At 44.3% G+C, this 25,126-nt stretch overlaps 1 protein-coding gene across 1 annotated transcript; it reads right to left on the reverse strand.

Moving 5' to 3' along the window:
- Positions 1–232: 232 nt before the first annotated feature.
- DNAJC21 (DnaJ heat shock protein family (Hsp40) member C21) lies at positions 233–23,851 on the reverse strand. The gene is made up of 12 exons (XM_036279582.1): positions 23,549–23,851; positions 19,121–19,214; positions 17,223–17,346; positions 16,906–17,028; positions 16,224–16,528; positions 15,017–15,168; positions 12,549–12,636; positions 9,251–9,409; positions 8,789–8,831; positions 3,834–4,006; positions 1,159–1,234; positions 233–685 (listed from the first exon to the last, which is right to left on the reverse strand). The coding sequence occupies exons 1-12, from the start codon at positions 23,643–23,645 to the stop codon at positions 521–523; spliced, it is 1,599 nt and encodes a 532-aa protein (XP_036135475.1). The 5' UTR covers positions 23,646–23,851; the 3' UTR covers positions 233–520.
- Between the last annotated feature and the right edge of the window lie 1,275 nt (positions 23,852–25,126).

Genomic DNA, 25,126 nt, shown 5'->3' on the forward strand with positions numbered 1-25,126 from the left:
CTTTCACTGTCCTTGAAAGAAGAAAACACAGTAATCAACAATAGGTTCTTCAGAAATAATTTTAAAATTAGAACTGCAGTCATGTTATCAGGTGGAAAAAAATTATGATTTTCAAACAATCTGGAGCCACTGACAAAAGCATTGAATCATATAAAAATACTTAATAGAAAATTCACAAAATAAAACAGAAAGGGGCATTTGTATGTGTTAAAATAATTTAATTCTCCCTGTACATTTCTGTCCACATGAGCCAACAGAAATCAAGAACACGTACTTTACAATATTTACCTGTTTTGAGATATTCAAGTCAATTCAGATGGCAAAAGTAGAGTTCAATCACTAATGAAATGTTTAAAAATATATATATTAAACAGAAAAATGTTTTTACAAGATAAAAAATAATCTTCCACAATGCAGTAAATTGCAGATCACTGAAATTTTAACTCTTTAGATGATTTCAGTCCAGTTTTTGGTTTCAAAATCTAAAGACAATCAAAAAAAAAAAGCGTCGGCAGAATGCCTATCTGTTTTTACGTTTCTCTTTCTTGCTTCGACTGCCTGTCACACCATTTAGGGAAGATGATGAAGGTGCTCTTGCGTGGCCTGTGGCCTTCAGATGGTCAAAGAGTTTATTCCGGGATGGAAACTCACTGTGGCAGGTTGTACAGCTCAAAAGGACATCGCTCTGAGAGGGAAAATCACAAATAAAAGCACATGTTATCTGAGAGCAGTGCTGTATGTTTTCACGTCCAGATTAAATATCAAACAATTACAAAATAAATATCATCTAACAAGTGGTCAGCTATCAAGACAGGCTCGCCAGAGGCAGCTGTTCTTGGAAGCTAAGTCCCATTAACCCATCCCATCCACACTGAGTCCTGAGACATGCAATAGCGCACCCCACGCGGACTTCAGATTTCAAAGTAACTGTTTGTACAAGCTGATATTTCCCATGTGCTCCTTTTACTTTAAAGAAAAAAACTGACAGTAGCACATGTACAAATCCTACACTTGTCAGGAAGCACGGTGACAGCCCACCATGCAAGAGGAGCACGGGGTCAGCGGACGCACTTCCGTCCTTAGAAGGAACTAAGAGTTGAGCCTGCGTGGCTCAAACAACCAGGTGCACTGAAGGCTGTCGGTGTGATTCTGACCTACCAGTGTCTGTGGTTCAGCAGGTACTTTGACAGGTTTTTTCGTATCTTTGGCTTTCTTTCCTCTGGGTTTAGAAACACTGGAAAATAAACGAAAGAATTCAGCATAATCCAATAATTATGCACCCCTTTTAATTGTCATGTTGCTCCCAAGAAGATTCAAAAGATGACATGGACTTCAAAGGCTAATTTGTTCATTTTAATGGCCTTGTCAATTCATTTTCACATCTCAAATAAACAACTTTAAAGAGCAACTTCAGAGAGCACATTTTATATCAGAGATGACACAAAAACTAAGAAATGTACTTAAAACAGTTGAAACATAAGCAAACCATCCCCACAGTCAACCAGTACCACTCACAAACAATCTGTGACATTGAGTGTGGTTCCCAAACACAACTTCCTGAACCAGGACCAACATCCCGACAGCTTCACAATGAAGCGAAATGAGAAAAATACAGATATTATAATGCACTTTTCATAAAATTAAATTTGCTCAACATAAAGAATTTTCTTTTATTAAAAGATTATCCTTTCTGCTGCTCTGGTGTTTTCCCCAGAACTGCCGGCCAGTACGCCCGTTTCCTCCCGGTCTGCTTTAACTCCCAAGCCCTCCTCTTCTTAGCCTTCTGTATGAATTTTAACTTTCTACTCCCCCTCATTTGTGCTGACCACATTCTCCGGTAAAATCTGGGTGCAACCATGTCTGCGGACAGGGTGGGCTCTAAGGAGTGAGTCAGGACAAGGCTGCCATGCTGCTCTTCAGGCACAAACCAGGAGTCTGCATGAGTTACGCGGCCTGTACAGGCATACCTCGTACCTGTGCTTCACAGATGTGGTTCTCAATCCTCACCAGAGTACATTTTTTCTATTTATCTTCAGATAGAGTGGGAGGAAGGGAGAGAGAGGGGGAGAGAGAACATGGACGAGAGAGAGACACATCGACTGGTTGCCTCCCACACAACCCTGACCAGGGCTGGGGACGAACTGCAACCGAGATGCAAGCCCCTGACTGGAATCGAACCCAAGACTCATTGGTCCGCAGGCTGACACTCTAACCACTGAGCCAAACTGGCCAGAGCACAGATGTTGTGTTTTTTACAAATTGAAGGCAAGATGCTCCACCAGCAAAAAGATTACAACTCTCTTTATTGTGATGGTCCAGAACCAAGCCCAGTGTCTCTGATATGCCTGTACATTTAAAAGATGCTGATTAGGGTGTAGCACAACATTATGCGGAATTCAGCCAGCTTTGAAAGCATCAAGAAAAGGACATAATGGCATAAAAGGCTACAGATTAACAGTTACTAATTCACAGAATATTATCATAGATATGCCACAAATATACCCAAGAAAACTTAGGATACTTCTGGAGAGGAATGTATTCTATTACCAAAGACAGCAGCTGCATCCCCGAAGCTAGTACCTAAGAGCTTTATTTTTTAAAAAGTACTCAAGATACACGTGTTTTTTAATAAAGAGCTTCTCACTAGGTGGCCAGCGTCGTGCACTGAAAGCAGCAGCAGAGGGGCCCCCCAGAAAGGCACTGGGCACCCGTGTGTGTGTGTGTGTGTGTGCAAGTATGTGTGTTACTGTGAGTGTGTGTGTGAGAGTGTGTACCCCAGCCCTGCCACTCTTCAGAAAGGCACTGGGCACCCATGTGTGTGTGTGTGTGTGTGTGTGCAAGTATGTGTGTGACTGTGAGTGTGTGTGTGAGAGTGTGTACCCCAGCCCTGCCACTCTTCAGAAAGGCACTGGGCACCCGTGTGTGTGTGTGTGTGTGTGTGTGTGAGAAAGTGTGAGTGTGTGTGTGCAAGTGTGTGTGTGACTGTGAGAGTGTATATCCCAGCCCTGCCTCTTCAGAAAGGCCCTGGACACCCATGTGTGTGTGAGTGTGTGTGTGTGTGGTGTGTGTGCATGTGAGTCTGTGACTGTGTGTGTGAGAATGAGTGCATGTGTGGGAGTCTGGGTGTGTGTGTGAGAATGAGTGTATGTGAGAGTGTGTACGCCCAGCCCGACACTCCTTAGCAGTGAAGAAGTCATTTGAATTCAAGTCCTCAAAGCCCAGAGGACATTCTTCTGCTGTTCCAGTGCTGAGCATTTTCAACCAGGCTCCCACTGGACTCTGTCATCTGAACTCTTTGCATGGTCTCTGACAGTGACCGTGCTTCTTACTCTGCAGAGCTTCCTCAAGGAGCAGGAGGATGGGCACCAGCCAGGAACCCAGGGCTCCTTCGAGCAGGAAAGCTCCAGGCTGTGGACATACATCCTGATGACCTCACTGCGGGCTCAACACAGGACAACTGTCACCGCCTGTGGGCTAGGGCAGTGATGCTCCAGGTAAATGGGCACAGCCTCATCAGTAGCCTAGTTCGAATGTGAGGTCAAGGATTACCGGTCCAGGAAAAAGTACGAACCTCAGCAGGAAAAGGGAAACACAACCTGGATCAAAGTGACTTCTTTCTGACTTGGTCCATGTTGCTGAAATGTATGCGAGTATGTTCCTCTAGCATTCTCCTCCCAACACGCTTCATCTGTGTACATATGTCTAGATACAGACATACCAACAGATGCCCAATTCACCGCGTCCATCACGGGAAAGAGGTTCTATCTGATATGAAAAGAGATCCTCAATGCCAGGATTAAGTGACAAGAAAACCATATGCACCTTTGACCTACCTTTTAGCCTCACTTTTTGGGTCATCACACAGCTGAACAGTCTCTGTGACGCTGACACTTTCTTGGGGACAATCTTCTAATTCTTTGGCACTGTCTTGATTTAAGTTGGTATCTTCTGGATCAACTTTTACTCCTTCTCCAGTTCCATTTTCATTGAAATTATCATTGTAATTCTAGGTAATAAACATGTATGCATTACAAAATAAATACAATAATAATAATGGCTTCTTATGTTATGTTGCCAAACAGTTATAATAAATAATGATAATGTCCTGTGCCCTCTGGATGGAGTATATCTTCAGGTAATAAAAAGAAGCATGTAATTTTAAAACATGAATGCTCATTAACAGAAATGCTAAATTAGTGAAAAGTTGGAAACAACCTAAATATTCAATAAGTGAATGATTGAATATGAGGAAAAAGAATGAAGCTCTTAAGAAATCATGTTTCCAAAGTTACTGATTCTGTTATATGGAAAACAACATATTAGCAAAAATCAAAGAGAGACAATTATACAGAACAACTGATTACAATTTAATTCAACATTAAGTACTATCTATAGGCAGAATTAGGGAGAATATTTACACTTTTCTATATTTTCCAAATAATCTGCAATGAGCAACTATAGTCAGGAAAAAAACAAAGAAAACAGCAGCAACTACAAATAGACATTGTAGAAGGAAGAGGCCTGGCAAACATAGCTGTACTAGGTGCAGCCAATTTGGTTGTGTTGGGGGTGGGGGTGTACCATTTTGGTTTTGTTGGTGGCGGGGGTGTACCATTTTGGTTTTATTGGGGGTGGGGGTGTACCATTTTGGTTTTGTTGGGGGCGGGGGTGTACCATTTTGCCCCGTTTGCTTTCTCCCTCTCTTCCTGCCTTCTTCCTCCTCTCCGCACACACACTTCTCCCCCTCTGAACTATGAAATAAGTTGTAGGTAGATATGATGGCATTTCACCATGTATCTCCTTGGAACACAACTTTCTCCCGGGATCCACAATACCCTCTTCACACTCAAGAATTTAACACTGACACCACCTGTTACACAGCCCGTATTCATATCCCAGCAGTGTCCTCGGCTTATAACCTCTGTAGTAGACAGAACCAAGGATCACTTGTTGCATCGAGCTGTCATATCTTTCTTATCTCTATTCCAGAACAGTACCCCTTCATTTTTCTTTCATGATAGTACTGACTATTTGATGACTGTTTTGTAGAATATGCCATGGTCTGGCTTTGTCTGATTGTTTCCTCGTGATTAGATCCAGGCTCAACATCTCTAGCACGTAGAGCGTAAAGACACAGCTGTGTCGCCGGCCAGTGTGGCTCAGTGGTTGAGTGTCAACCCATGCACAAAGAGGTTGCCCGTTCGATTCCTGGTCAGAGCACATGCCCAGGTTGTGGGCCCGAACCCCAGTGGGGGGCATGCGGGCGGCAGCCATTCGATGTTCTCTCTCATCAATGTTTCTAGTTCTCTCTCCCTCTCCCTTCCTCTCTCTCTAAAATCAATAAAGGGAAAAAAAAATTGTTTTTAAAACACAGCTGTGTCCTCCTCAGCAGAGCACATCAGGAGACAAAATGTCCATCTGTCCCACTTTTCAGTGATTCAAGTCTGATCGTTTGGTGCATGTGGTGTTGCCAGCCATTTCTGCTGTCAAGTACCCTGTCCTTTTTTAATTAGTAAGCACTGCGCAGAGTGTTGCTTTGAGATTGTGTGACTACTCTGTTTCCTACTACTTACTCATCCAATGACTCTGGTATCCACTGATGACGCTTGTGTGACCCTTTGATTATATTGGTGGATGCAGAGCAGTAACCTTTCTACTTCTATGAGTTCTGCCATTTGCATCTGTACTAATTCATGTTCTTCTGTAATGAAGCTTTCCTATACGTTTCCTGCCTCCAACTCTCTTTTTAGGCCCCATATATATCAATATAAATACAGGTTTCTTTTTTAAACAAAATCAACGTGTTAAAATCTATCATTAATATTTTTGATGACTTAAATTTTCCCAAATTTGGCAGGCCCTTAAACTCACTCCTGGGTAGTGCTGCCTTCTCCCCATCAATTTTTGAATACTTTCTTAGTTTGGAGAAGAGAAGGCAGAAACTTGCCCTGTACTTTCCCTGGCCTAGCCCTGGAACCAGCCACTTCTCCATGGACCAAGCCCTGACTCCTTCTACTAGGGAAGGGATTTAGAAACCAAGGTATGCCTACTAGGTATGCCCATTGCTACTGGGCATCACTACTTCTGGGCCCTCACAATGTACACAGCTAACGCACTTTTGGAAAATTTTTTTTTCTTTATTGATTTTAGAGAAAGAGGAAGTGAGAGAGAAACATCGATGAGAGAGAACACTGATTGGCCACCTCCTGCATGCCCCCCACTGGGGATCAGACCCACAACCTGGGCATGTGCCCTGACCGGGAATTGAACTAGCGACGTCTTGAGGCATGGGTTGACATTCAACCACTGAGCCACACCGGCCAGGCATAATGCACTTTTTTTAATGCTCTTATTTTTTTAAATCATTAGCTCATACCAATATCTCCAATTCCAATCCAGCCTAACAGTGTTCTTTCTCCTTTTCCCTCAATCTATATCTGTATTTCCCTTCTTCTACAAGAGAATCTGGTCCCCAATGACATTAATATATCTATACTTGTCCCTCAGGTTCCACAGGAGACCAGTTCTAGGAAAACCCCGAGGATGCCAAACTCCACATGCTCCAGCCCCTTATATGAAATACGTAGTTTTTGCACATAACCTGTGCACATCCTCCCCTGTGAGTTCAAACTTACAAAGCCAAACACAGTGTGAGTGCTATGTAAACGGTTGCTACCCTGTACTGTTTAGAGGTCACTCTCTGAAATACCTTTTCAATATTTCCGATTCTATGTCGGTTCTGCAGGTGTTGAGCCTGTGGGTACAGAGAGCTGAATACACTCCTTTGCTCTATTCCACACTGCAAACAAACTAGCTTCCAAAATACCACCAAAATATCTGCTAAGTAAAGCTCCAGGTTTGGTTTTTGCAGTTAATTTTGTCTTTATAATATGCACCATGGATGGTGCTTAGAGTACTGCATTCAACAGTTTCTTGGGCTGCATCTTTCTGCCAGCCAGGGTCATGTGTTTGTTTACATTCAGTTTCAGTTTGGAGGTTCCCCTGACAATCCTGTTGGCTTATGAAAAATTTTATGAACCATACAGAAAACTCCCTATCTGATATTGCACAATTCTCAGCATTTTCTGCTTCTTGCTTTGTATCTACCTGTACATGGCTCATACTACCTTCCCGTTCAAATACCTTAGGAAGTATTATGAATAGTGCTGCACACATAAAATTAAGTCTGCACTGGGCTTTCGCCCTGATATACTCTGGAATCATAAACAAGGAGTATTATCAAGGAAGAACGCTTTAGAGGGAAAATCTGGGCTGGTAAACTGAAGCATCTTCACTGGTAAGAATACAAACACATGTGGTTATTATTCAATCTTCTTTGTTAGCCGATCCTGCATGACTCAAGGTGAAATGTGCCTCTCCATTTTATTCTGTCTGTTCTAGTGGTTCTGATGCACAAAGAAGACAGGCAGGGTTCTACACTAATGACTACAGAGTCTTTGGGTGGAAGATATGAGTCATTTTATAAAAGGAACATACAACTTACTATGTGGTTTTATAACTGAAGCAAAAAGTTCTTAGTCACATTTTAACAGGGATTGCCTCATGTGTCATATATCATTTTTAGAATATGAAACAGCTAAAAGTTATCAAATATATTATATTTTGGATAAATAGACCAAATTCTGAAGTTTCATGAAAAATTATTAATGTATTATCTTGGTTTTCACAAAAATATTTTCAGTTATTAAAAAGAACTATAACATTTAATACCTAATATAAGTTAATATAATTAGATTATATGAAAATGGCACAGAAATCAATTTCATTCCCTTTAGAACCATCAAATATTCTTGTAAAATGGGTAAGTTCATTTTGGTTTTATAGGTTCAAAACTATCCACAAGATTGTGTTACATACATATATCAACATAGTGTCTTTTTATTTCAAAATACAGCTGGCCCTCTGTATCTACCGGTTTTGCATCCTTGGATTCAGCCAGCTGGATGGGATCTGCAGGTGCAGAGGGCGGACTGTATGCTCTGTTCTATGCCATTCTACTTAAGCGAACTGAGCATCCATGGATTTTGTTATCTGTGGAACCAACCTGCTGCAGATACCGAGGGAAGACTGAAATTCTTGAATTTGGACCCCAGGTGTAAAATATTTAAACTACTTAAATTTCTGAGTAATATAAACAAACATTCTTTTAATAATCACAATCATTGCAAGTTTCTAACCAAATGTTCCTTTTGTAAAACTGCAACTATGTTATACAATGACTGATCAATCCGCAGAAGTCAGGTGTCCAGATATTTTTTAATATGGTCACTCAGCTAATTAGTATTAGGGGAATTGCACATGCAAAATTTTTAAACAAACTGACAAAGTGCCCAGCTGCTGTGGCTCTGTGGCTGACCGTTGACCCATGCACCAAGAGGTTGCCAGTGCGATTCCTGGTCAGGGCACATGCCCAGATTGTGGACCAAATCCCCAGTGAAGGACATGCAGGAGGCAGCCAATCGATGTTCTCTCTCATCGATGTTTCTCTCTCTCTCTCTCTCTCTCTCTCTCCCTTCCTCTCTCTAAAATCAATAAAGAAAAAAACAAAACAAAACAAAAAAACCCAACAATAGTAATTAAATAAGTTAGCTATATACATATAAGAGGGGGCTAAAAATATATATATTTTTTCAACCCCTTTAATTATTTTACAATCAATATGAAGTTAGAGCAAAAAGTCCCTATCCTTAATACAGAGTATAGTGAACAAACAAGAGCACTGCACTCTATTCTTGAAACTTAATGTTAATGAAACATTTTAACATACCTGTGCTGGTTTCTGTTTCTTTTTCTTCTGTTTTTTAGAAAGCCTAAGAATAAATATAAATCAGAATGTCAAATACTTGACATTGTGAAGACTTACAAAGTGAAAAGAAAAATACTGAAACATTAGTGACACAGAGAAGAGTAAAAAATTAAAATTATTCAATATCATAAAGAAATAAAAGGAAAAGAAAATGTTCACATTATATCATTTTAGAAACTTATAAGTGGTTCAATTGATAGTAATTAGCATATCAATTACCTAGGTAAAAAGTACTTTTAAATAATACAATCTATAAAAATTATATTTGACATCATGCCTGTACCCATTTCAATATTATAATGTTCCCCTAACTAGAAGAAATGCAAAAAATACTATCATAACAGAGTAACTTCTTGAGATAAAACAGCATTTAAATGCAATTGCTCAGTGTGATAAGAACGTCTGTGACATCTTTAGAATTACTTTTGTTTTGGTGCGTCCTCCATTTCTTCCTCGGAATTGGCAGTCAATAGATTCTCATCAGTCTGCGGTCCCGAGAAATTTTCTTCCTCCTTCTCCAGCTGTTGTTTTAGCAAGGCCACCATTTCCCGATGCTTCTTTGATTTTTCATGATTCCGCATGCTGAAAGGACACTCGACATGAGCAACGGGACTACGTCACAGGTGCCCCAAAGGGCTGCTGGACAGGTGCAACCCAGATAAAATTTACTCTTTTCGGATCAACTAAGCAGAATGTCAGTGACACTATGAAGAGAAACACAACCCTGTCCGGAAATCCAAGACTCCCCTCCTTCTGTCCTTTGGCCTACATATGTTCTCCCTACTTTTTTTCTCAAATTCCCTATTTTTTTTATTTTCCAATTCTTAAAATGCAAGCCTTCTCCACCATTTCCTAAGTGTTTATAAGTTCCAGGCCATGCTATGGGTCTCAAAGGATCACTGAGAAATTACAAAACAAAAAACATTCTAACTTTAAAAAGAAGACACCCTGCCCTGACTGGTGTGGCTTAGCTGACTGGGAGTTGTCCGGTGCACCAAAAGGTCATCAGTTCGATTCTCAGTCAGGGCATATACCCAGGTTGCAGGCTCGATCCCTGGTAGGGGCATGCAGGAGGCAGCCCATCAATGTGTCACTCTCACATCTCTCTCTCGCACCCTACCCCTTCTCTCTAAAAATCAATTAAAATCTTTAAAAGGAAGACACGCTGGATTTGAGAGACAGTGATGTGAGGCCTTGACGTACAGTTTGCCTCCTTTTGCTTTCTTCAACAGCTGTCTTTCACCTTCTCAAGAGGGGTCTCCTTTCCCACTCCCAACACCCTAAAAGTGAGTTCAGACACATGTCTACCCCATGGACCACCAAGTAAATACTTCACAAAACAGAGTTAATAACACTAAAGCTGCGAGTTAGATAAACCAGCAGGCAGGAGACTTGTGTCCCTGTCAACTTCAGCTCATCGGTTCCAATTCCCGTTTTCCAGTTTGGGTTGCTGCTCTCCTTTCCCACTAACATTCTCCTTCAGCTCAAGGTTCCTGGAGAAATTGGAGCATCTTATGCCAGAACGTAAGCGCTCAAAACTACAACTGGGAAGCGTCAAAAGGACATAGGAGCCAGGCTGAAGGATCTCACACTCACCACTACTGGGAAAGCTGGAGCATGAGAAGGGCAGTAAGAAATCATAAACCCTGAAACAAACGCGAGGATCCAGACGGCCGGCCCGAATCACGGGGAACGGTGGGCTCCCGTTTACAGCAGGAGGCACGTGTGAGATGCGGGAGCGCCGGCACCAGACAGCCTGATGCGGGGACTGTCACAGTGCAGGCGGGCACGAGCTAAAACCCTCAGTGGGCGCAAAATCCAGTAGGGAACTTTTGATGAGGAGCAAAATGTTCGCCCGGTTTTAAAGTGTCTCCCACAGATTAAATATGCTATAAGAAAAGTTTGTTGCCAGGGAAAAAGTTCTAACTTTACAGTGTACAACTGGGCAGCACCTTGACTGGGGGTCAAAGGGATCACGACCAGTGGGGCAGGCAGACGTAGGTGCCTCCAGCTATGAAGCCCTGAGAGCAACGCATGTGCAGTCTCCCAGCTGGACACGCAAAGCTTGAACCTAACCACGAGGACACAACAAACCCAAAATGAGAAAAACTCTACTGAAAAGATGTTTTAAAGGGCCCATATTCTGGAATGTCATTGACACAGACAAGGGAACGGGTCCAGATTCAGTGAGACAATCCGTGCAGTACGTGACCCTAGACTGGTCCTGTATCGTAATGAGAAAGAGGCCATACAGGACGCTAATAAAGGATCACCGGAGAGAAGAGGAATATGGGCAGAAAACGAGACAAAAGTACATCACTTATACATTTCCCCAAGTTGGCAGATGCACGCTGACTGTAAGAGAGCGTCCTTGCCTTGAAGAACGTACACTGCAGGTAAAGGAGCATTACGCTTGTCACTTACTCTCGGATTATTCGGGGAAAGCCGTGTGCGCAGCGACCGGGAACAAGCACACGCAGTGGGGAAAGCACGGGCCACGGCTGAATCGGTTACTCTGTATTCTTTCAACTTGTCTGCAAGTTTGACACTACTTCCAAATACACAATGTTTTTTACAAAGCTCCTTCACTGCGGCTATTGTTTCATTGCTGGTTTCTAGCTGCTCCACCTCCCCACTTCGCTTCTGCTCCGACTGCCTGTAGGGCTCATCCAGTAAGACCATTTCCGACTCCCACATCCTCATTTTCATCCTCTCATCTCCTTCCTCGGGGATTTTGCTTCTTTTCCCCTTGCTGATTCTCCAATGTTTCCCATATTCTTTACTCGCTTTATAACAGTATCCGTTTTAATACTTCTCTCAGCCACTGTTCCCATAAAACAAAGTGCTCCCTGCACGGTTTGGCTCAGGGTTAGAGCGTCAGCCCGTGGACCGAAGGACTGCGGGTTCGAATCCAGTCAAGGGCACCTACCTGGGATGCACATTCGATCCCCGGCCCCAGTGGATCCCCCGCCTCAGTCAGGAGGCAACCATTCAATGTGCCTCTCTCACATCAATGTCTCTCTCTCTCCCCCCTCCCTCCCTTCTTGCCTCCCACTCTCCCTAAAAAAAACCCAAAAGAATGGAAAACTATAGCCTAGGGTGAGGATTAACAACAGATAAATAAAGTCCTTCCTGCTCTCCCTCCTAGAGCAGGCCTTTCCCCTCCCCCTCTCCCTCTTTCCCCCTCAGGTGCCTTACCTTAACAAAAAGATAAATAAAGTCCTTCCTGCTCTCCCTCCTAGAGCAGGCCTTTCCCCTCCCCCTCTCCCTCTTTCCCCCTCAGGTACCTTACCTTAACAAAAGATCAAGTCCTCCCACTCCAGCAACTGTCCCACAGGACTGGGTTCAAGCCCCGAGGCTGGCAGCAGGGGCCTGCGTGGCAGTGTGATGGCTGGGAGTGAGTCCGCCACCCACAGCGGGGGAGATCATGAGCTGTGCTCTGGCCTCCTAGCCCGGGTGATTATGCCTTCTTTGCCAAAAAACCTAGCAACACTTTTTCTGAAGACCATGTACATGTTTACAAAGGAGCTGTTCCACAGGAATGCTGGCATGACTGACAGTCAGCTCAACAGGCTGAACTGCTGGTACAAAGCCTTCTTCCTCCCCCAGGACAACACGTGAGCACTGGTGACCTACTACTAACAGCATTTTCTTTTCAGGACTGTCAAAGCATTATACTTCGCTTCGAAAGAAAAGGTGAGTTCAAAGATATTCAACTTACGCCTTCTCCGTCCTGAAAGATCTGTCACACGCCGGGCAGTACAGGTCCTCACAGAGCCCTGCATCCTCGGCCTCATCGCTGTCTCCAGCTGCGGAAGGAAGCCCACAGTAAGGAGCCTGTCTGATTAGAGCACACTTCGAAAACGCACCGACACATTTCATCTCTGGGGTGAGGATCTAGAGTTGCCTACAGATTAGAAATAAAATGTTTCCTTTCTTACCAAAAAACCCACAAAAACAAATAATGTTATCAAGATTTGAGATGACCCTTTAAAAGCAGCTCTAAATTATAGGAGATAAATAAATCACTTTACCTTTCATATGTCTACTTAGAAGAAGACAAAAATTCTCAAAACCCTGAGTGAACTAAGTCCAGAAAATCAAATGTTTCTTTCATAGTTCTACCACAAAGCAGTTTTTTCAACAAAGTTTTTTTAGTTTACCTCTTGAGCAAGATTTGATACAAACACACTTATAGCTGTAATCTACTATTAAATGGTTAAATAAACTTAGCTTCCAACATTGTATCATTATTAGACAAGTCATAAAATAGCATATTACCTGTAAAGTATAACATTGTCTTTACAGACCTTTTTTTATAAGCTTGAAGATTTACAATGGAATAATTACTATCTATATAGTCCAAAAATCTAAGCAACTAAAAAACACAATAAGTCTTTGCACGATACCATATTCTATCTTTGTAAGAAATAAAAAAGTAAACTGATTTCCATTTGGGACTTATTATGGGACCAATAAAGATCCCAAACCATCCCTTCTTTATTCTATGAGATGGTTCTTTATAATAAGTGACGTTAATAAGATTCTAAAGGCAGTCTCATTAAAATTATAAATGATCAAAATGTATCGTATTTAGAATATGGTATTATTTTCCAATCATTTGTATACTTTCAATAAATCATATACATGAAATAAACTTTGATTAATAAGTAGTAAATAAAGAATGCTGGATTTGAAGCCAAAATCTGGATCTAAAAATGGTCATATGCTCTCAGGCATATGCCATAGCTTCTCAGAGTTTTGACTGTCTTCATCAGTAAAATGCAGCTAATTCTATGAACAAAATCTACATTTAAGGGCTATTAGAGGATCAAGCAAGATCTTGTATGTGAAACATTTTATAAATTGTAAAACTCTAGCCCTGGCTGGTTTAGCTCAGTAGATAGAGCGTTGGTCTGAACACTGAAGGGTCACGGGTTCAATTCCTGTCAAGGGCACGTACCTTGGCTGAAGGTTCAATCCCTGGACCCGGTCAGGGTCATTTGGGAGGCAACCAATCAATGCATCTCTCTCACATTGATGTTTCTCTCTCTCTCTCCCTCCCTCCCACTACTCTATCTAAAAAAAAAAATCAATGAAAAAATATCCTTGGGAGAGCATTTAAAAAAATTTTTGCCCTGGCTGGTTTGGCTCGGTGGTTACAGCATCGGCCTGTGGTCCAGAGAGACCCGGGTTCGTTTCCCGCTAAAGGCGTGTACCTCGGTTGCAGTTTGTCCTCAGCCCTGGTTGGTTGTGTGGGTGGCAGCCACTCAATGTGTCCCTTTCATGTCGATGTTTCTCTCTCTCTCTCTTCCTCTGTCTCCCTCCCACTCTATCTGAACAAAAAATGGGAAAAAAAAATGTCCTTGAGCGAGGATTAAAAAAAAACCACAAAATTAAATAAAAAAAATTTTTAACTCTATATAATCACACCATCTCACATTTGTAGAGTGCTTTATAATTTTCAAAGCACTTTCACACATACTTATTCATTAACAAAAATTCCATTTCTTAATCATTTTGAATAAATAAAAGTCTGTCATTTTATCACTTAGTTTCTTAGTCTGAAAAAGCACATTTATAAAAATTTCAGCACACCAAGAGCCCTTCTACAAAGTCAGAAACAAGAGGAAGAATTTATATACTCGATGTAGGCTCACTCCTACATAATATCAGCTTTTCTGGAAAGAGTTGCTATTAAAACTTGACCTACGGCTTAACTGCCTTTTTTGAAATAGCCAGTCAGTCACACCTGTCAACAGCCTACTTGTCAACACATTTATACAGCCAGAAGCACAAACTGTTTAAAACATGGTCAGAAAAGAGTCTGTTAATCAAATGTTTAAAATATAGTCAGAAGAGTTTTAATCTAATTACCAGAATTAGACTACTTCAATAGACTACCTTTCCTTGGTCCACACAATATTGTTTTTCACTTTAATTATCTGCCACATTTAAAACGTGGGAGAGGTCACATACAAATCCAGATTTCTAGCTTCACTTAAAAACCAAACAAACACAAAAACTCTGGCAACAGTCGCTGGAACTTGGGTGCTCTCCAGGGTTTCTCCCTCCACTCTCCCATTCCACTGCCTTACCCCTTTCCTGGCTCCGGCACGCACCCTCAGTGCACCCCTGTGCACAGAATCATTTATTTCCCCAAGTTTCTGAATGAATGGAAGAAGTTACCATCCTGCCCGTCTCTGAGCTCCTGCTCCTCCATTTCCTCTTCCTCGGAGCCATCTCCAAACTCCTTTTCGTACCGCGCCTCCATCTCCCGGAGCTCCTTCTCCAAGTTGGCCATCGTCATCCAGCTCTGTTCTTTGTACTGCTCTGCTAGTCTAGACACAAACAGCACAGTCTCCACATTGGGTGCACTTACTCTTTAGGCTTCAAATCCATCCCCAAGGGGGCTTTTCCTCCCAAGCTGTCAGCGCGCACAGCTTAAAACCTGTGCTTAGTTAGAGCAGGCAGAGTCACGTTCAATCTGTTAGCTGCCGTGGTTGATTTTAATTGCCCAACTAGGTAATGGATTTTGAAACGTGTAACTCTCAGCAACTTATAAAAAGTCTTCAAATGATCTTAAGTCGTAAGTGTCAAGTAAAGTGCTAATTTTCAAAAGCCGAGGGGAGGGGCAGGTAGAGTGGGTAAGAGGTGGTTTTCTAAAGAACATAATGCTCTGGGCACCGCACTTCCACAGTTCTCAAAAACGGCAGAACTTTAATGGCACGAACATGGCCTAAATAAGTACGAGGGGACTGACAAAGAGGCAGTCCTGTCTGGTGGTTAAAAGTCAGGGCGCTGGACGACGGCCTGGGTTCAACCCCCAGAACCGCGGTGGACAAGCATCGAGAGGAGGGCCTTGTGCGGAGTAAGAACTCGGCGGCTGTCAGTTCCCATCACCTTGTACAGGTGTCTGTCAAGGATCTTAAGTATAAAGGGCCTCGGAAGGAAAACGTCCAATTCAAAAACAGCTTTTTTTCACAGTAGATGAAAAACCACTGTACAATGTCAGAATTAAAAAAAAAAAAGGTGGCTGTGGCCGGTTTGGCTTAGGGTTTAGAGCATCAGCCCAAGAACTGAACGGTCTCAGGTTCAATTCCAGTCAGGGGACGTACCTGGGCTGCAGGTTTGATCCCCCGGTGGGGGTCGTGTGGGAGGCAACCAATCGATGATGTGTCTCTCATGTTGATGTTTCTCTCTCCCCCGCGCTCCCTCTCTCCCTGCCACTCTACCTGGAAAGCAATAGAAAAATGTCTTCGGGTGAGGATTAGAAAGAAGACGAAGCCAGGATGACTTAACCCCACTTGAGGGCACCATGCCAGGAACCCCCGCCGCTCCCCTGGGCCCGCACCACAGGCGTTCAGGAAAGCGGCCGCGCATGCGCACTGCGTACTTGGCCTGCTTCAGCTTCTGCTGCCGCCTCATCTCCTCGGCCTTCCTCGCCTTCTCTGCGTTCTGCTCCTCCACCAGCTTCCGGTGGGCCTGCACTCTTTTATCTCTTTTCCGGATGAAAGCCACCAGCTGCCGGACAAGCTCATTCTTCTCTTTCCTGGCTTTGTCCCGAGTCTTTTTGTTTTCTTTCTCCATGGCGCGTTTCTCCCAGCGGTTGGAGGCCTGCCGGGTATCGTACTCCTCCTTCCAAGCGAAGTTCTTCTGGGTGCAGAAACTCTGCCAGTAGGCGTAGAAAGGGTGGACGACCTAGCGACAAAGAAAATAGGTCAAATGCTAGTTTTCTATTTAGACTTTTTTCAGTAAGGCAGCAAATATTAGTGATACAAAACATCTTTCATGTTTCATATTTAAAACGTTACTGTTAATCAGAGGAAAAGAAGACAATCCTTCTAAGGTTTTAAAAAAGAAATCAATATTCGGTATGAACTTAATGAGGAACTTGATGGGATGTACCACAGTCATTTAGGAGGGAAAAGTGACAAAAGGGAAGGCTACCAGGAAGGAAGAGAAAAGAAAGTCATAGGATAGGACCAAGAACTAGAACCCATTTTATTATTAAATAAAGAAATAGCAAGACACACTGATCAGTGCTAAGTATAAACGGCCATGCATTTTTCTCTCACCGTATCATAGTCACTCTGAGAGTCTCCAAAAGTTGGGAAATCCTCATCATCCTCTTCCAACACAGACTCTAGTTCTTCCTTTGCAATCATTTCAAAAACATTACGATATACCGTATAAAAGCCCTAAAACACAGGTAACAGAAACACAAATTCTTCATACTTTATAGTTTAATCACAGAATAAGATTTTAAAATGCAACATGAAAGAATGTCCTGTTAATGAATGACAGCCCAAGCTCTGTCACTGTAGTCACACTCCAACGGGAGGTATTGAGTATGCTGACAGTCTAAATATGAAGGCAAAAGTGCACTTCTTACCTTCTCATCGTCTCCATAACCAGAGTAACAGGTAACAGTGAAATAGTGCAGCAGATCTAGGCTGTCGTCCTGGTACTCCCCATCGAGCCCCCCTTTGAGCAGAGCCTCCCTATGATTATCATACCTAAACAGGTGAAGAAATCGCCATCATCAGTGCAGGCTAAACACATAAGAACTCAAAAGGACTTCTTACTCTGAAACAGCCAAAATTCTATTATTGTACTTTTTTAAAAAAATTTTCAACCAAGGACATTTTTTGTTTTGCATTTAAATTCAATAGAGTGAAGGGAGGGAGAGAGGAAGAGAGAGAGAGAAACATCAACATGAGAGAGACACATCAACTGGCTGCCACGCACACAACCCCATCGGGGCCAGGGACAAACCGCAACCCAGGCACGTGCCCTTAGCAGGAACTGCACCCGGGTCTCTCTGGTCCGCAGGTCGATGCTCTAACCGCTGAGCCAAATTGGCCAGGGCTATTACTGTACATTTTAATGTGTCCACCCCACAACCAAAAATTTTAAGAAAAAAACACATAAAGACAATCTCTCACAAAACTGCTGATTAAAACTATGACTACAACTTCTAACCCTCTACAGACGTCATACAGGACTAGCCCAGGTGAAGAAGGGAATTTAACAAGCCAGGGAATGCCGTTACTCCCAGAAAGGCAGCTGCATGTTCGCAGGAAAGACGCATTACCGAGCAGGGCAGGAGTGGACATAATCTAGGCCACAGGCTAATGACATGTTTGAGCTCTGAGAATTTACCAACACATACCAAAGTAAGACTCTTGCTATATAAATGATCTAGCAGCTTCATACACATAACAATCACCCCACATAGTAACTCTGTAAAGTTAGCTGCTATCCCTGTTTGCTGCAACAGTAAGTTGAAGCTCCGTGACATTAAATAATTTATTGTCCATAATCACGAAGCCAGCAAGCAGCAAAGCTAGAATTCAAAACCAGTCGCTGCACTGCAAGGACAGGGCTCCCTCCCAGCCAGCATACAGTGCTGGCTCCGCGCAACAGCAGAGGTGACAGGCAGGGGCTTTAAAGACACAGGGACTCCTTGGACAAGAAAACAACGCATGATCAAGAGAAGAGGCCAGAGCAAAAGGAAATCAAGAAAGAATCTCGAAGTTCCCAAAAGAAGGTAAAAACATTTCTAAGGCTAGATCTCCACATTCCTTGGGCGGAGAAAAATTTAGGATTCTCTGACTTCCACATAAAAGACAATATCATGAGGACTGCCTTCACAGCCGGGGGTCCCTCTACAAGCCACCGGGCCGCACAATGATGCAGCAGCCTGAGCACCCTGTTGTGGATGGAGCGGCGGGGTCCTGCAGTTACAGGGCTCAAAACCCATCCCCTCGCGGCAAAAAGTCCATCAAGACTCTGGAAAATCAAAACTCCTAACGCACAAATTGTTTGGAAATGATATTCAATAACCAGGCCATCATTAGTAAAAGTATCTGTCACAGATGTAGAAGTTTAACTCAACTTCTTCATATAAAGTAGTTGTAGGGAAATATTACAATTCTTGTGTTAAAACACTGTGTCTGTTTCGAAGGACAAGTCAGCATTCTTCCTTGTCTGACATCAAAAAATCTGTCATACACCAAAGAGACCCCATTCAATGAGAAGTCAGTTCATAAGCACCAAAGTTAAGACCATCTGACATTGCCAAGCTTACTGTGTCGTGAGCTCTAAAATCAGACAGTTGGGGTAATCATCTCTCAGGTTCCCTTCTACACTGCATTTCATAGAATGAAAAGGTGACATGGGCCTCAGAACACACCAAAAACCATTAATGTATTAAATGACAATTTAACGCCTTATTGACAATTCTTCCCAACAAAATACTCTAGGACAGAAGGACAGCGTGGTGCTCACCATGCTCTTTCCTGAGGGTCACTCAGCACATCGTACGCTGCTTGGATTAATTTAAATTGCTCAGCTGCTTCCACGGCATTATCCAGATTTTTATCTGTTAAAATAAAGTCAGAGAAATTCAGTCATCAAAAAAGTAGAGGACAAAATCTAAAAGGGACCTCACCCATCACAAATGCCATAAACAGAGAGGAAGTATACAAAACAAAAAAAGAAAGAAAAAACTAGGGGAAAGCAGAGATACTGGATGACAGCTGACAATCAGAATCTAAGTATCTGCTTGAGTAGAAAGTTCATGCTTCTCCCTAATCCTTGGTGCCTCCCTGAGCACTCAACCTGGGTAACCACGAATGGAAAACCCTGAATAGTACATCTTCTTAGGAGGAACAATGTGTGTGCATATTTAAATCAGTTAGGAAAAACTATTATTATTTAGTGCTAGATTAAGCCACTGTGGTTAGGGTTTCCGTTATTTCCAATATTACCAAATTCCATCTTGTTGTGGTCCTGTGGCAACTGGGTTCTAGGTGGTCCAGAGCCCTCCTGTAATTATTGCAGATTTTAATTGCCACTCTATGACAGATACTACAAGTTGCCTCCCTAGTATCTATTTTCTTCCTCACAAAACCCTGACTTTGTTCACAGTGGCAATGAACCCAGTTAAAAATTCACTCCCCCACACTTTCTTGAAGTTGGGTTATCAGGTGACCCAGTTTTAGCCAATCAGATATAAACGCATGTCCACCAAGTGAAGCTTCTGAGGAAAGGCTCTGTTTTCCAGATGAATGGGACAGGCTTTGGTGCATTCATCTAAGACCCCTAACCCATCCCGTGTCCAGCCCAAAGCCAGGGTATTATAACCCCTGCAGGTAGTTATGAGACTTGAGGCAGAGAATGCTAGTTCATCCCTTTTCCAGTAATAATCCCTTTTCCCATAAATGAACCTGATTCAGGGTAGGCACCTGGTGCCAGAAGACACCCCATCTCCCAGTCTTCTTTGAAGCTTCGGTGTGACCATGAGACTAAGCAATAAAAGTATTCTACGATGGCTTTTTAATAATCTTCCTTAAAAAGCCAGTAGCACACAATCTGTCCCTGCATTTCATCTCTTCCTTGTCCATTCTGCTGCCAGGGATCCCCAGCCGCCACCTTGAACGACGAGGGCAGGCCCAGCTCAGAGTGGCTGAGCAGAGAGAGGAAGGACCTCATGGAGAAGACCTGCTACACTGGGGCTCACCTGCCTGTCTCTGCACCTCCAGCTCGGAGAGCACTACACGTCTATCTCTGAGGCTACAATGCTTACACTTGGTGCAAGGATTCAAGCCTGTGGCCAGGATGATGGAGCAGGTCTTTAAAGGTTTCATCAAGAAGCTGGAGCTACCAAGATGGGCCACCTCTGGATTTCTTCTTATGTGAGATCAATAAAATGGCTTTGGTTTAGCCACTGTATCCAGCTTCCTGTCACGCAACTAAACACAACCCTGATATGCCTTGAAGGTGAGAGTCCGGATGAAAATAATCACGATTTCTATGCCTTCATCAAATCATTAATAAAAATTTTGTCAGATAAATAAAGAAGCACAGTTCAAAGGAAAGCAGAATGGCAGAAAAGTCAGGGAAACAGAAAAGGTGACTGTTTGGGGATGGAAGGTGGATGGTTCTTCACCTTTTAATCAGTACTATACTTGTCCTGTTTCTTCCCACACCCTTCCTTCCTCCCCCAATTAAGTTTGAAGAAAGTTAAAGCTTCTAAACAAATAAAAACCCATTCATGTACCAGCTAAAAATAAGATCTAATCTCTTACTGAAGCTTTTCTCTTAAATAATTTTTTCAGTTTGTCATGTGGCTTTTTATTTCACTGAAATACACTTGACCTGGTTGACTACAAGGTTGAACTGAGATCTAAAAGCAGGAAAGCAAGAAGTTAAAAAGCACTAATGTTAAAAATGGAAAGCCCACATAATTTATTATTCACCAACTACAAAAGCCACAGGTATTGCAAATGCAGACATCAGTTTGAAAGGCATTAATTCTCACACTCTTCGTGCTTTTCTCTTCATCCACCATGCTCTCTTCCATTGCCTTCCAAACCTTTTCACAGTGCCTTCTGGAAAATTCCATGGGTCGTGCCTTTTAAGCCCTGCCTTGACGGAAGCCAGGCTCCCTGAGAAGGCCGCTTGCCCCTCCGACTCCTTCAGCCACAACCTTCACACGGCAGGTCTGGTGCTGGGGCTGGCGTCCTGGCCACTGATCCTTCACTCACCCCGAAGACAAACGCAGTCCTTCAAGATTCACTTGGCCATCCCACCTTCTTCCCCTCCGCACTGTCTATTTGCCTCCCAACCACCGCCTCTTATTCACTAAGAATTCTGGCACTTGCCTCAGAGTTTCCAGCCCCGGGTCCTAGTCATCATCCTGAATGACTGCAATGTCCCTTGACCGCCTGTCTACCTACCTCCAGTCTTGGCTGATCCAACCACTCTCCCCACTACAGCCAGAGACACTTGAACAACCTATCTTCTCGACCCTGCTTCTGACTCTTCACTGGCTTCCCAATGCCCTTAGGTTAAAATGCAATCTACCCAATCCAATGCACCAAAACCTCCAAGACCTGGCTCCTGCTTACCTGGCCATGTTCACCTCTGCCTCCCTCCTGGCCTCTGCCATGCTTTTTCTTGACTCCCTCCACCTATATTCACTGTATTCTCCTCGGGTGTCAACCTAGATGTCAATTCTAGGGATGCGCATTTATCCCACAAATACATCAGCCCAGTCCAGGTCAGCTGTATGTGCTCTTAAGCACTTTTAATTTGCCCTTATACTGCCCTTATCTCGCCGGATCGAAATCGCCTATCTCCTCTCAGTGTTACCAGGAAGGATGACTGCATGTACCAGCACGGCAGGGACACTCCTGTCTCGTCCACAGACCTTAGCCTACCATGCAAGGTTCTTTACAATCTAATCTCAAAACTACTACTCAAAAACGTTTTATTGTCATCAAAATTATATGTACATTTGGTCACAAGCATTAATCCTCTTCCTCACATCTTCCCATCCAGAAAGTCGTGAACTCCTTTCTTCTAATTCCTAACTCAATTTTTAATGCTTCTACACTATTTTTGGATTTATTAATTTTGGATAGAGCTACTGAATTCTTGCTGTGATGAACATTTATCTCATTTACCTTTTCCCTTCCAATATGTACCACATCTTTTTAGTTCCCCTGTTGGTAAGCATATTTTAAGTAACAAATCCCTACTTTTACTTCTTATTCCATCAACTAACTACACACATTACCTTCTGACTGGGTCCTGAGCCTTTCCGACAGCTCCTCTCCCAACCCATATTTTCAGACTTCCAATAAACACTACCTTCAGTCCAACTGTCCCCTGGACCACCTTTTGTCCACCATGTGCTCTTCCCCACACTGTTAGTGCACTTTTCCCAATTCCATTCCCCTAGGATCCAGCTAAAATCCAGGCCCCTCTGCCAAGGAGAAGCCTCACGGTCTCTTGGTACACAGTGAAAACTCCTTCTTCTCCTGAATTCCTAGGGCATTACTAGCTACTCTATTAATCCAATTACCAGTTGTATCCATTGTGCTATTTTGTCTGCACCTGTATTTAACTTGTGTGTGTCAGGCATGTTTTCCCAGCAAGACCGAGGTCTCTGTCTTAGCACTTCCGAATTTACAGTGACTTGCTTTTCTGGAGTCTAGAAACGTGCTTATTGATCAGTGCTAATAGGAAAGCCTCTTATCAACCTCAGAAAGCTGAGATTCAACTCCTGTCTTAGTTCCCCAGTCTACACAAAAGCAACACGGGCCTGGACTACAACCAAATAAAACATTCAAATGAAGCATACTTCGACGTCAGCATACAGACTTCACTAGGGAAGAGGGTTACTAGTGCCTCCGTCTTCATTTCAATAAGATAAGAGCCATAAACAACACTTGAGCAGCAAGGATTCCGCGGTCACGGTAAGGGCCGGGAGGAAAAGCCCGGGAGCCTCCGCGGCGGGAGACAGTCCGGGAAGGCGCGGGTCGAGAACTCCAGACTCCTCCCTCCCGGCGTCTGCGAAGGGGTGGAGGAGCAAGTGAAGTCGCAAGAATGTTGTCTCTCCCCACGAGTGGCACTGCGGGAACCGTGGGGGCAGGTGGGTGGCGTCTGGAAAGGGCTGGGGTGCCGGGAGCTTGAGTGAAGCCTGGGGTGGAGGGCTGTGTCCACCGAGGAGTGGGGAGGGCCACGCAGGGGCCACCTGGCTGGGGACCGGGGCCGGACAGCGTCCCGGGCGCCGGTTACTGGGCGAGGGGAGTTACGGGGTGGGTAGGTCGAGGCACAGCCAGGTCCCCGGAGTTACTCCGGGAGGAGAGGGGAACCAGGTGGCGAGGCCAGGACTGCGAGGGACAGCGGCGGTTGCGGGGGAGTTACCCGGGTGCCATTTCAGGGCCAGCTTCCGATAGGCCTTCCTGAGCTCCTCCTCGCTGGCGTCGCGCCGCACCCCCAGCGCCTCGTAGTGACACTTCATCGCCCGGCCGGCCGGGGGGCCGGGGCCGGGGCCCGCGGCGGGGTAGGGGCCCGGGCCCGGGCCGAAGGGGTGGTGGCAGCGCTGGCGGTCCTCTCCCGCGGCGGGAGCCGGGCGCCCGCACTGGGCCAGCCAGCGAGCGCGGCGGCGGGGGCGCGGGGCAGCGGGGGCGCGCGGCGGGGACCGGCGGCGCGGGCTGCGGCACGCGGATGCGCGAAGGGGGCGGCGCCGGCGGCCGCGGCTCCGCATGGGAGGAGGGCGGGCTCTGTGCCGGAAAAGCCGAGTGGGAGGGAGGCGGGGCCGGGCGCGAGGGAGGCGGGGCCGGGCGCGAGGGAGGCGGGGCCGCGGGCGGGGAAGGCGGGGCCGCGGGCGGGGAAGGCGGGGCCACGGTGGGTGTCATTGTGAGGGGCACTGACGGTGGTCAGTGTGAGTAGCACCAACTGGGTAGCTGTCCTGGGGGCTGCGATGGGTGGAAGATATTGGAAAACACTTTGTTGTGGTTCTGATGATAATTCTTCATCGAGCCCCATTTTTTGATGAGGCAAATCATGCCTGAAGTAGCCCGAGTTTTGCTGAAGCCTCCACAACTAATCTTGGCAGGATTCGGTTGGACTGAACAATTGAAAAACACCAAGTGTTTGCCCAGACGGTGAGGCTCAGTGGTTGGGCTTCCACCCCTGCACCAACAGGTGCCAGTTTCATTCCCAGTCAGGGCTCGTGCCCAGGTTGTGGGCCCAGTCCCCAGTGGGGGGCATGCAGGAGGCAGCCAGTCGATGTTCTCTCGATGTTTCTAGCTCTCTCTCCCTCTCCCTCAAATAAAGAAAAATTAAAAAAAAAAAACATCAAGTTTTAGATAGATGTATAACACGTTTCTCAAACCAGAAAAGCTAAGAGTTCATCACTACAAACCAGTATTGTATGAAATGTTGAAGGGTCTTCTTGAAGATAAAAAATGTGAATAAAATGGCAATAAATATATATCTAGCAAGAATTGAATCTACAAATGAACTAATGGAACAGAGACTCAGAGATACAGAGAACTTTTTGTTGGTGCCAGATGGGCCTGGGGATGGGGGAATGGGTGAAAAAGGTGAAGGGACTAAGATACACATTGGTTGTTAGAGGGAGGAACCTCAGGGGGAAGGGACCAGGGCGGGAAGAGATAAACCAAAGAATTTACTTGCCTATATGCATAACCAATGGACACAGACAATAGTGTGGGGAAGACAGGAGAGGGGCAGGAGTGGGGAAAAGGGGATCAATAGGGGGGGGGGAGACATCTGTAATACTTTCAATAAATTTTTAAAAGTAAAAAATAGATGCCCTGGCTGGTTTGGCTCATCAGTAGAGCGTCCGCCCACAGACCAATGAGTCTCAGGTTCGATTCTGGTCAAGGGCATGTACCTCGCTTGCAGTTCATCCCGGCCCTGGTTGGGTCATGTGGGAGGCAAACAGTTGATGTGTCCCTCTCACGTTGTTTTTCT

The sequence above is a fragment of the Molossus molossus genome, unplaced genomic scaffold, assembly GCF_014108415.1.
Source record: "Molossus molossus isolate mMolMol1 unplaced genomic scaffold, mMolMol1.p scaffold_m16_p_3, whole genome shotgun sequence".
Lineage (NCBI taxonomy): Eukaryota > Metazoa > Chordata > Mammalia > Chiroptera > Molossidae > Molossus > Molossus molossus.

What these genes read in the sequence shown, in the direction of transcription:
- DNAJC21 (XM_036279582.1), bottom strand. Translation starts at nt 23,645, where the DNA reads ATGAAGTGTCACTACGAGGCGCTGGGGGTGCGGCGCGACGCCAGCGAG. An exon ending in CAGAAGCTGAAGCAGGCCAA is followed by an intron (nt 15,169 to 16,223) that starts GTACGCAGTGCG and finishes GTTTGTGTCTAG; the next exon opens with ACTAGCAGAGCAGTACAAAG. An exon ending in CCAAAAAGTGAGGCTAAAAG is followed by an intron (nt 1,235 to 3,833) that starts GTAGGTCAAAGG and finishes TTTATTTTCCAG; the next exon opens with TGTTTCTAAACCCAGAGGAA.